General features: G+C 47.3%; 1 protein-coding gene across 3 annotated transcripts; it reads left to right on the top strand.

The window, feature by feature from the left end:
• The first annotated feature begins 622 nt into the window (after nt 1-622).
• RPS14 (ribosomal protein S14) lies at nt 623-5103 on the top strand. 3 transcript variants are annotated; one of them, XM_082652210.1, is made up of 5 exons: nt 623-753; nt 1621-1771; nt 2276-2437; nt 3969-4045; nt 4982-5103. In XM_082652210.1, the coding sequence occupies exons 2-5, from the start codon at nt 1623-1625 to the stop codon at nt 5047-5049; spliced, it is 456 nt and encodes a 151-aa protein (XP_082508336.1). In that variant the 5' UTR covers nt 623-753; nt 1621-1622; the 3' UTR covers nt 5050-5103. The 3 variants fall into 3 exon arrangements, with proteins under 3 accessions (XP_082508336.1, XP_082508337.1, XP_082508338.1); XM_082652211.1 differs by having other exon boundaries at nt 699-749; XM_082652212.1 differs by lacking the exon at nt 623-753 and adding an exon at nt 780-956.
• Nucleotides 5104-11826: the final 6723 nt, after the last annotated feature.

Below are 11826 nucleotides of genomic sequence, written 5' to 3'. Positions count from 1 at the left end.
ATATAAGATGGATAAGCAACACAGGTCTACTGTATAGCACAGGGAGCTCAGTGTTCTGTGATAACCTATATGAGAAAAGAATCTGAAAAAGAATGAGTATATGTATATGTATAACTGAATGACTTTGCTGTACACCTGAAACTAACACAACATTGTAAATCAACTATACTCCAATAAAACTTTAAAAAATAAAATAAAATCGCTTTCTTTAAAAGGGAAGTCAAAACAGTATCTATTGGATAATGTGGTGAGGACTAAATGAGGCAATGCATATGAATCGCTTATCCCAGGCTGGTATACAATGCTAAGTATTGAATAATTTTGCCAAGTACACAGAAGTTGAAAGTCTACGATCACCGTGGTTTTGTTGTTGTTGTTCACCTCCACACCACGAGGGGCGCTGCCGCCCCCAGGCTGACGAGGCTCAGGGTCAGGGAAGTCTGTCTAGCCGCGGTCGCCGCCATCTTAGGACACAGGCCTTCCACACCCACCGTGTGCGGCTGCCTCATGCAGTCTTAGAAGCAGACCCGCTCGCCAAGACACCCAGCCTCTTACCTCTTTAGGCGCTCTTTTAAGTAAGCTGTATTCTCGAGGGCGTTTTAATCTCCTTGGAAACGCTAAAATCGGCGTCTTCCGGGAGCCTGCCTCGCCCCGTGACCGCAGACGTACACTTCCGGGGACACGTGCGTGACCCGTCGCCCCGCCCCCTCCTTCTCTTTCTTTTTGGTGGCTGGTTCTGGATAAGACGAGTAGGTAGGAGCCCTGGGCGAGGAAAATCGGGTGGCATCCTGCGGCACGGGGACCCGCCGGGGCCGGGGGCGCGGGGCTGGGGTCTTTCCGTGGAAGACAAACCAAGTGCTGGGCGAGAGGAGCTCGGCGGGCCGACCCAGACTCTGGTTCGCGCCCCGTCTCGGGAGGCGGCGGTCTTGCTTCAGGGAAAAGCCGGTAAAGCAGGGGTGAGTTCAGGTCTAGCCTCGAAGGCATAGGCCCTGCGCCACGACCACACCTGCGCTGAAAAGGCAGCACAGCATGGTTGATTGGGAAAGGAGCGGAAAATTTAGTCCTTTGTGACCTCCCACCTTTACCCCACCAGCTTTTTCGTGAGCGGTCGGAGGCCGGTCCCCTGATTTCTAGTTTATTTTCGATCTGGAAAGTAAGAGTAGTCGTAGGAATTCCGTGGGGATGTAGTGAGGATTCCAGAGGGGAATGCAGAAAAAATGGCCCTTCGTTAGGTGTTTCCTAAATCTCAGTGACTGCTAAGTCGGGCACGTTTTAATTTCTGGGCGCTCAGGGCAGGTTTCTCAAAGCCAGAAATTAGGAGAAGGCTTAATTTCTCTTAACATCAGTGTTTGTTGAGCATCTACCGTGCGCCTATTGCCGCTGAAGGCCGAGACGAGGGACGTTGAAGTCTTGCCACGGTGGGCTGGGAGGTGCAGGGCAGGGTTAGCCTCCAGCAAGCGACACCTGGAAATCCTGAGCGCTGGCGTGTTCGCGGCGTGGGGCGGGAGCGCAAGTGCCCGCGTGTCCCACGCACCTTTCTCGGGGGAGCAGTTATTCCCAGAGAAGTAAACCTTGGGGTTTTCTGTCGTTAACACTGGGATTCTTTTTTCTTTCCTTAAGAAATGGCACCTCGCAAGGGGAAAGAAAAGAAGGAAGAACAGGTCATCAGCCTTGGTCCTCAGGTGGCCGAAGGAGAAAATGTATTTGGTGTGTGCCACATTTTTGCATCCTTCAATGACACTTTCGTCCATGTCACCGATCTTTCTGGCAAGTGAGTACCTAGGTGGAGAGGCCCAGGACCCAATTAACAAGGGTTGGGGTTAGAAACGACCCTGGAACTGGGTGGCAGTTTAAGGGAATCTCTTGAAATAAATGTTGTAAAATGTTCAAATAAGGATATGTGCTTGGTTGATGAATCCACAGATGGTGTGATCTCCTAGGTACTGGAGTTCTGAGAGAGAAGGAGACATTTTGTGCTCTTATGGGCTTACAGCATGGGGACCTCGTATGTAACATGAGGAGGAATTACTCATGGAGTAATAGGAGGATTAAATGTAAAAGTACATGTAAATCGTCGATACAGAGCTTAGTTATCTAGGATCTGAACCCCATCAAGGCAGAGCCCATGGCAGTCTTGTTAGATCAGGATGCATGTTCAATTGACCTTCATTCTCTGCCCTACCTGAGTAGTAGTGCTTTTTATTCATTAGGGTGTGGTATGCACTCTGAATCCTTGTTGGGTAGGAAAGAAAGGACCCTGTGCATTTGTCCCCAGGGAAACCATCTGCCGTGTAACTGGTGGGATGAAGGTGAAGGCTGACCGAGATGAGTCATCTCCATATGCTGCCATGTTGGCTGCCCAGGATGTAGCCCAGAGGTGCAAGGAGCTGGGCATCACTGCCCTCCACATCAAACTCCGGGCCACAGGAGGAAATAGGTAAGGCTGGGACTGGGCAGTGAGGTCACTGGGCTTGGGCAAGACATCCTAGGTGTGTACATAATTAATACAGGCATACCTCAAAGATGCTGTGGGTTTGGTTCCAGACCACTGTGTTAAAGCAAATATATCAGTAAAGCAAATCATGTGAATTTTTTGTTATCCCAGCATGTATAAAAGTTACGTTTACACTGTACTGTATGTAGCCTACTGAGTGTGCAGTAGCATCATGTCTTTAAAAAAAAAAAAACCCAGTGTACATAACCGTAAGTTAAAAATAATTTGCAACTAAAAAAAATTTCTAACTATCTGACAATGAAGGGTTGCCATAAGCCTTCAATTTGTTTTTTTAAAAAAGGCATTATCTGTGAAGTGCAGTAAAATGAGATATGCCTGTAACTGGTTCCTGCACCCTCCCCTGCGCTAACTTACTGTGTTAATTGAGCACTCAGCATACGAGGTACTGTGTTCTAAGTACTAGAAGAGAGTGATGGGGGAAAATAGATATGGTCTCCATCCTCTTACGTGGCTCTTAGGCTGGTGGAGAGACAGGCTTTAAGCAGTATAGAGAAGGGGAGCATGTGGTTTCTTTTTGCAGCAAGTGCTGGGAAGCAAAAATGTGTCAAGGATAGGTTGGTAATAAAGTTTAAACTAAGACCTAATGTTGTGGTTAGAAGTCAGTCCAGTGAAGGAAGGACAGGGGAGAGTATTCCAGCCAGGAACAACTGGAAGGAAAAGGTCTTGGGGTGGAAATGAGCTTGGCACATCTGTGGAAAAGTGGCATGAGGTGTGATAAGATAGGAGCGGGTGAGGTCCTGCTGGGTCTTGAAGAACCTGGTTAAGATTTGGACTTGGGCTGGGGGCGGGGGGGCATGAAAACTTGTTAACAGTAATGACCTGTTGAGGTTGGGTTGTATGATATTTATTTTATTGTTGTTATTTGTCTTTTTTTTTTTTTTTTGGTGGTACGCGGGCCTCTCACTGTTGTGGCCTCTCCCGTTGCGGAGCACAGGCTCCGGACGCACAGGCTCAGCGGCCATGGCTTACGGGCCCAGCCGCTGCGCGGCATGTGGGATCTTCCCGGACCGGGGCACGAACCTGTGTCCCCTGCATCGGCAGGTGGACTCTCAACCACTGCGCCACCCGGGAAGCTCTGTTATTTGTCTTTTAAGATGACTGCTGTGTTGGGAACAGACCAGATAGGAAGTTGTTAAAGTGGTCCAGTGGACCGTTGATAGTGTTGTGGTCTTGGGAGGATGGAAAAGGACAGATCACCAGAAACACTTAGAATCACAGCATGTGACCAAAAGGGGCACTTCTTTAAACAGGGTGCAGGCAGAGCAGGATACAAACTGTGACCCATGGTGCTGGGGGGAGTGTGTGACAAAAAGTAAGTGGCATACTAAGCCTGAAGTATTTACGGTCTGGCCCTTTGCAGAAAGAAAGTTTGTAGAGCCCTGAACTAGAGGGTTGTGGGATCTTCTCATGACTTGGCCAAAAGCTTTTCTTAATTTAGACATTCATATCCTAGGACCAAGACTCCTGGACCAGGGGCCCAGTCAGCCCTTAGAGCCCTCGCCCGCTCAGGAATGAAGATTGGGCGGATTGGTGAGTGCCCCTCTTTGGCTTATGCTTGGATTTGCTTTGAAGCACTGACCCCGGAAAGCATGTGGTCTGCTCAGTGGATACAGGGCCTAGTCTGGTAACTTTTGGCAGTTAGGTTTGTTAATAGGGAGTGCAAGAGGCACCATGTGACATAAACTCTCTCCCTGAACACCCTTGTTGCCTTGATGTGAATGTCCTGCATTGGGACAGCGCCGTCTCATTTCTGAACTTCTGTACCTGATGGTGACTGGTGGAACTGACAGGAGATGAATTGTCCTTTCCAGTGTTCTCATGGGGGTTGCTGTTGGTATTTGGGGGGGGGGTGTCTCCTGTGTGATCATTGACTACTCAATATCAGTAGGGCAGGCCAGGCATTGTGACAAGAGTGTATGGAGGGGGCAGTAGCTCCCATGGTTGAGAATCACAGCAGTTCTCTACACTTGTGTAGTATTTATACCCTCACGTCTGATCTGGCCACTTATAGCTCTTAGGAGGGAGATGTTAGCCCTTCCCTATTGTTTCTGTGGCAACGTGTACTGATCCCTCAGTCGAATGGTCTAGCCCTCTCAAGATTTTTTCAGAACATTTTCAGCCTCCTAGCTATTAAAAAGGAGATATTCTTCAGTTTATGAGGATTTTTCCACTAGAGTCAGTGCGCTAGGTGTCAGAAACCTGGATTTATCACCTGCCTCTGACATCCTGTGCAAGTGACCCACTCTGAGCCTCAGTTTCCCCTTCTGGTAAGTTGAGTTCAAACCACATCAGAAATTTTGAGGAAGCAGCAGATGGGGCAGCTCCACATCTATCTGTTAAATACTGAGGACTTAACTTGTGAAGCAGCAGGATCCACTGCTGATCCGTTAGACCAATTGGCCTAGGGAGGCCTGAACCCCTTCCCATCCAGCTCCAGGCAATGATGTTTTCTCTTCCTCCCCACAGAGGATGTCACCCCCATCCCCTCCGACAGCACCCGCAGGAAGGGGGGTCGCCGTGGTCGCCGTCTGTGAACAGGACTCCTCAAATTATTGTTTTCTGTTAATAAATTGCCTTGATGTAAGTTCTTTTCGACTCTAGTCTTTTCTCCTTTGTGTAGGGGCCACCCTTGGGGATATTTTGATTCCTTCCTTCTGTATTTAACCAGGGTGTGGGACTGTCTTGAGGTCATGGGTGCGTTGATAAACCAGCAGCCATTTAATAGATACATTGCTTCAGAGAATGTATCTAGCCTGTCAAAGAGGAGCACAAGAGGTACTGATTCAGCCCCTACCATGGGACAGGGTGAGCCTGTGTTCTGGGAACTGGTTTCCTGGGAGGAGGAGCCTAAGGAAAGGTGAGATAATGGTGGCTGCGGTTGGGTCTTTTCTACACTGCTTGTTGTGGTGTTAAGTTACCTCAGTCATCTAAAGCCGACCAAGGCCTTGGAGACCTTGTTTTGAAAGTGAAGGTGTTGATTCCAAAAGTGGACCAGTTCTTAAAGAGCGGGAGTGGAGTGGAAACTGTTGAGCTAAGTTATGTAGCCTGAGCAGAAGAGCCTTCCAGACAGCCATATATAAACACGTGTGGGTGTGTACTCGCCCCCCACACCTTCTGTGCAAAAAAGGGATCGCACTCTTGCATCTTGCTTTTTCTCACTTGGCAGATCTTGGAGGTTGTTCCACATCAGTACATAAAGTACATAAAGATTTGGTCACCCACAAATACACACCAAGCCCTATTTTCGTCGGTGATGAAAAAGAAAGTTTCTGCTTTCCGGAAGCATGCATCCAGCTCCAAGGACCCAGTGGCACCAGATGGTACTGAGTGTTCTACAGAGGCTTAGCATAGCGCTGTGTGATAGTGACTGCTGCCCCAAGGCAAGACAATGGCATAATGTTTTCAGGGTTCATCACAGCATGTTTCAGGACTTCATTCCTTTTTATCGCTGATTAACGTTCCATTACCTTGATACACAGATCTCTTCACAGTTCTCTTCCAACTTGGAAGAACCTTGGAGAGGTGGGTCTTGCCATGGCTCCTACCAACTTACCCTGTGTGATGGACAAGCCATCTTTTTTGAGTCTCTTTGTTTCTTCATCTTAAAAATGAGTGATTACAACCCAAAGTATAAAATGAGTCCATGCTGCTGCAGGTGATTTGAATAAATTAAGCCATAAATCTTAAAAAGGATTCTAAATAAAAGTAGATGCTCCCCCTTCCAGTAAGTGGGACTTACTGTGGGCTAGACTTAGTGACTCACGAACATGGAAGAGGGAAAATGTTAACTTTGTTCTGGAGAGACCTTAACCAAACTATTAAGGTTGCTTAACACTTCTGATATATCATGTTGATAGTACTCTGATTTGACAAGATGAGCACTTCACCTCTGAATTCTCTCTGAAAACCCATAGTCCAGTTAGAGGACGTTCTACTGCGTTATCAACATTTAAATGGTCAAAAGTTACGAAAAACAAGGACTTAAGACCAGAGGAGGGACTTCCCTGGCGGCACAGTGGTTAAGAATCCACCTGCCAATGCAGGAGACACGGGTTCGAGCCCTGGTCCAGGAAGATCCCACATTCCAAGGAGCAGCTAAGCCCGTGCGCCACAACTACTGAGCCTGCGCTCTAGAGCCCACGAGCCACAACTACTGAAGCCCGCGCACCTAGAGCCCGTGCTCCACGACAAGGGAAGCCACTGCAATGAGAAGCCCGTGCACCACAACGAAGAGTAGCCCCCGCTCTTCGCAATTAGACAGGCCGCACGCAGCAACGAAGACCCAATGCAGCCAAAAATAAGTAAATAAATTTATTTAAAAAAAAAAAGACCAAAGGAGCTGAAGGAGATGTGATATAATGCATTGGATCCTGGACCAGAAGAGGCATTAGTATAAAAGCTAATATCTAATCTGGAGTCCAATTAGTAGTAATGTACCTATGCTCATTAGTTTTGACAAATGTATTGTTATAATGTAAGATGTTAACATGAGGAAACCAAATGAGTGTTATACAGAAACACCATACCTTTGCAACTTTTTGGTAAATCTTAAAGGATTCCAAAATAAACATTAGGGGAAAAAATGAGGGTACTTTTCTACTGTCATTCTGGTTTCTAAGGCAGCACGTGGTGCACAGACCCTCAGGTATGCATTCCAGGATGAAAATTCCAGTTCCCCAGATTTAGGCTCTAACCTCAGGCAAATTATTTAACCCCTCAGCCCTTCAGTGAAAATTCCTGTGATAAGGGCAGCCTCATAGGGCATCACAAAAATAAGATTGAAGCGTTTAGCACAGTGCCTGGCGCTGAAGAAGCTGCTGCTATTCTTATGCCTGTTCAGTTCTTCTGCCAAGCAGCATGAATGACAGCTGGCTGGAATCCTGGTGGGAAAATGCTGGCGCTTGCTGGAGCGTTCTTTTTATTTCCTGTAATGGGACTTTGCAACCTGTCCTGCTGTTTCCTGGTAACAAGGGATGCAGTCAGCCAGGTCTTTGAAAGCAGTTCATTTCTAGGTTTTGTTTGCAAGTTACAAGGAGAGCTAATTGGTGCAGCCCAGGTTGGAACGTAAGCAGCCTCCTGGCCACTGAGGTGGACAGGGCAGGACTCGAGATGTTGCCCCCCCCCCGAGACTGCAGACCATGGAAGCCCAGCTGCTGGCTGTAAGTGCAGCCTCAACCAGGGCCATGGAGATGGTCCCTACTTCTCGATCCTTTCTCTTACCTGAGCTCCTGCAACAGTCTCTCCAAGTCTCCCTGTCTTCCCCCAAGCCCCTGCCTATCCCTAGGCCACACTGCAGCTGTGTGATCTAAAATTAATGGATTCTGTCACTATCCTGCTATTTTATCCCTGCCCCACTCTTCAGTCTAGAAGCCAGTCTCCACGAATCTCCAGTGTTTTATCTAACCCTGCCATACCCTTCACCCTCTCTGCCCAAGCCAAACCTAGTTCCTTTCAGTTTTCCAATTCTCCATGCCTTCAGTCTTTTGCTCATGCTTCCCCCTCCCAGCCTGGCTCCTTCAGTATCTCCTCTCCCCAGCTTGGCCTCACTACCTTCTGTTCACCTGTTGGAATCAGCTTTTCATCACTCGCAAAGTTATCTTCCTGGATGCCCCTCAAGATGCTTCTCCACTCAGTTCCCCCAACACCCTTACTCTCCTCGTGGTACCACTAGTCTCCCTCTGTTCTAATAGCCTATTTCCCCACTAATCTGTGAGCTCTGAGAGGGCAGAGAGTATGTCTTGTTCAGTGTCTGCCAGCCCAGTCTGCAAAAGTAGGGGCTCTATAAAGATTTGTTTGCTGAATCATTGAAAGAATGGGCTTTGCCTTCTGTAGTCAATTAGATAGTTGAAGGACTTCTCTAGATCCTGGATACATTAAAACAAACATGCATTCTTGGGCTCTATTCTCAGGGGAGTTAAAGAAATGAGAAAGAAAAGGACATTAAGATGAAATGCGTTAGGGAGCAGAGAGCTGTAGGCAAAGAAAGTTGGGGTAGCCCTCTGGGCACATACTGGAGTTAGTGCCCAGAGATTAAGTTTAGGCTCTGCCCTCAGCCCCACCCATAGCCCCAAGGTGAGGGAACTGAACTTGACCTTCAATTTAAGCCAGAAATCCTCAGATTTCAGAGCTAATGTGGTCCCAGGTGGGAGTGTCTGGGCTCTTTGTAGAAAAGCAAGTCCTCTGGAGAAAACCATCTATATTTGAGGTCTTGCCAGTTGTTTCTTCTTCCGGTTCGCTTCATTGACCTGGGTGATGGTGTCATGGCTCCCTTTTGCCCAGGAGAATACTATCAAGGCCATTCTCAGTCTCTTAATGAAGGATCTGGAAAACCTTTCCCCAAACGTGGTCTCAGGGGAGCATTGCTGACCTTAAGTGGGCCAAAGAGAAGATGTATAAGGGACTTTAAGTTCTGTCTTGGGGAAGAGGGAGCAAGCAGTCTTGTTGCTTGTAGTTCTTAAGTGGTAGAACTTGGCCAGTGGGTGGGTAGGAGTTGTAGAGAGATTTAAGCATCAGATAAAGAAGAGTTTTCTACAAGAGAGCTGCTAAGAGGAAATAAAACTGCTTCATGAAGAGTGGATCTCCTAATCATTGGAGGCATACACGTGTAAGCCAGACCCCCAAAGGCTAGTTACATCAGAATCACTTAGTGTGGCAGAGACAGTTCCCTAAAGTGCTGCTTTTTTCATTATGAATAGCAGTCTCAATTTTTAGCTGGATGTATAGTTGATCAGAATAGAGATTACAGTTCCTAACTATAGTCACCATGCTGTATATTACATGGACTTATTTTATAAATAAAGGAAACATCTAAAAGGGAACATTCCCTTTCCTCTAGATAATTGCTTTCAGATCTTTGCTGGAACTTGTCACCTTATCAAACAGCCCTTCCTTGATCATCACAGATCAGTTAATGTTTCTGCCCGCTGCCCCACCTCTAGCCATCATTCTTAAGCTGTTTACCTGCCACATTCATAACACTTAACCCCAACTGATAGTCCGGAGTCTGTGCCTCTTGAGTCCAGTGGTTCTCAACCTTGAGCGTGCATCAGATTCAGTAGATCTGGGATGGAGGCCTGAGAATTTCTATTTCTAACAAGTCCCCAGGTAGTGCTGATGTCAGTGGTCTGGAGACCACACTTTGAGAACCACTGGACTTGTCTGTTTAGGTCACTGCTGTATCCCAGCACCAGGAACAGTGCGTTAAGTTGTGTTCTCTAAATATTTGTTGACTCAAATTGCAGATATTATCTCATTCAGTAGCTTTAAGGCAAGTACTGTTATCCACATTTTACATATGGGGAAACTGAGGGTCAGAGTAAGTGAGTTGTCCAGGGGCACATAGCTAGAAAGGATCAGAGTAGAGATTCAAACCTGCGCTTGTCTGTAACCGGGGAGCGTGCCTTCCTCAGTCACTGTGCTGTCATACCTTTGTCAGGCTGGGGCTCAGTACAGTCTGGTTGAGGAGCAGGAAGAGGAGGACCCTCCCTGTCCTTGCAGAGGATTGGGGAGTAGATGGCAGCAGAGTGCCCCTCCTGAAGGGAGCCCAGTGGCTGTTGAGTTTGCAGCCGTCATATATGGATGGCCACCAGGTGGCAGCATCGTACAGATAGGAAGCCACCTGCTGGGATGGGGGGAGGTGTCTGGGTTCTGCCACCATTAACTTCTGTGGCCCTAGGCATATCCCATTTCTTATGGGCTTTAATTTCCCCATCTTCACAGACAAAAGACTGGATCTCTATAATACATAAAGAAAACTTGCAGCTCAAATACCACCTATAAGAGACAGGTGCAGCTACTGAAAATCAAATGCCCCCAAACCAAATATACTGTTTCTCTTCTCCTACACTGAAAAAAAACCCCCAAACCCAAAAAACCCACCACCAACAAACCCCCCGACATAACACTCCACTGTACTATCACTGTCCAAAACAAATATGCAAACCACAAAACCGAGCCACATGTAATTTCAAATTCTCTAGTAGCTATATTAATAAACTATAGAAAGTGACATTAATTGTAATAATACATTTTATCTAACCCAATATATCCAAAATATTTTCACTTCAATGTATAATCGATATAGAAAATTATTACCAAGATATTTTACATTTTCTTTCTCTACTAAATCTTTGAAACCCGGTGTGTGTTTTACACTTAACAGCACATCTCAATTCAGACTAGCCATGTTTCAAGGCTTCAACTGCCACATGTGGCTAGTGGCTGCCCTGTTAGACAGCACAGCCCTAGGATATTAATCGCAAATGTTTATTGAGATAGGCACTGTACTGTTTTATATACATTATCTTAATCAGTCCCCATAATACCCTATAAATCAGGCAAGATTATTATCAGTCAAATTTTGCAGATAGGGACTTCCCTGGTGCTCCAGCAGCTAACCCCATGACCCTTGGGGAGTTCGTCTGGGCTGGGGCAGATGGAGAAGGCTTTGGATGGGAGAAAAGTGAGGGCGATGGTAGCTTGGGCCAGGAAAGCTGTTTGAACAAAGCAGTGGAGTGAGACTTTGTGGATGATGGGGAATTGGTGGCTGGCTTCATGAGAGGTGGGGCTGAGGGTCCTGAATCCAAGATCTCACTTTGATGCGGCAGGGACCAAGGCAGGCAGGTGAGGGTTTCTGAACAGGGGGATCAGTTGAGCCAGGATCAGGTATCTGGGATTTGGAAGGTGAATCCAACAGCCACAGGAGATCAGAGGAGAGACTTGGGCAGGGAGACGGGAAGGTAGCAGAGACTCTAGGAGACAATAGGGATTTCTGGTTTATCCTCTGGGATCAGCTCCAGGAAGTTCTATTTCTGAAATGAAAGCAATCTCAACTAGCCCAGGCATGAGGACTAAAGCTTTTTGCGTCTCTGGAGGCAAATAACTATCACTGGACCTTGGAATCCAATAGCTCTAGACATTACCACCTCCTCCAGGAAGCCTCCCCTGACTTCCCAAGGAGGAATTCCACCCCGGAGTCATGTTCTGTTACGTCAGAACCAGGCCCACCTCCGGCTCAGCCCAGCTTCCCTCAGAGCTTTGACAATACTTGCTCATTCAATTGACCCAATTCCACCAGCCCAGAGAAGGTAAGGAAAGTGTATGTGGTCCCCTTCCCCGGGGAGATCTCAATGTAGCTTAGGGGACCAGCCTCAGTGACTGAAAGCAGCCAGAGAGCAAGAGGGGAGCACTTGTAAGCGGTACCCTGCATCTCCTATGAGCTTGGGACGGGCCCACTGCACCTGAGACTGAGGCTGAAGTCTCTCCCAGGTCAGCCCGGTCACTTCAAGGCTGAGAGCCAGAGGCTCTGACTG

Source organism: Grampus griseus (genome assembly GCF_964374135.1).
Source record: "Grampus griseus genome assembly, chromosome: 3".
Taxonomy (NCBI): Eukaryota; Metazoa; Chordata; class Mammalia; order Artiodactyla; family Delphinidae; genus Grampus; species Grampus griseus.
The sequence above is the reverse complement of the archived record's forward strand: the minus strand, read 5'-3'. Positions and strand labels throughout refer to the sequence as shown.

Coding starts and splice junctions, on each gene's coding strand:
- RPS14 (XM_082652210.1), top strand. CDS start 1,623: ATGGCACCTCGCAAGGGGAAAGAAAAGAAGGAAGAACAGGTCATCAGC. Junction 1,772..2,275: donor GTCACCGATCTTTCTGGCAA/GTGAGTACCTAG, acceptor ATTTGTCCCCAG/GGAAACCATCTGCCGTGTAA. Junction 4,046..4,981: donor AATGAAGATTGGGCGGATTG/GTGAGTGCCCCT, acceptor TCCTCCCCACAG/AGGATGTCACCCCCATCCCC.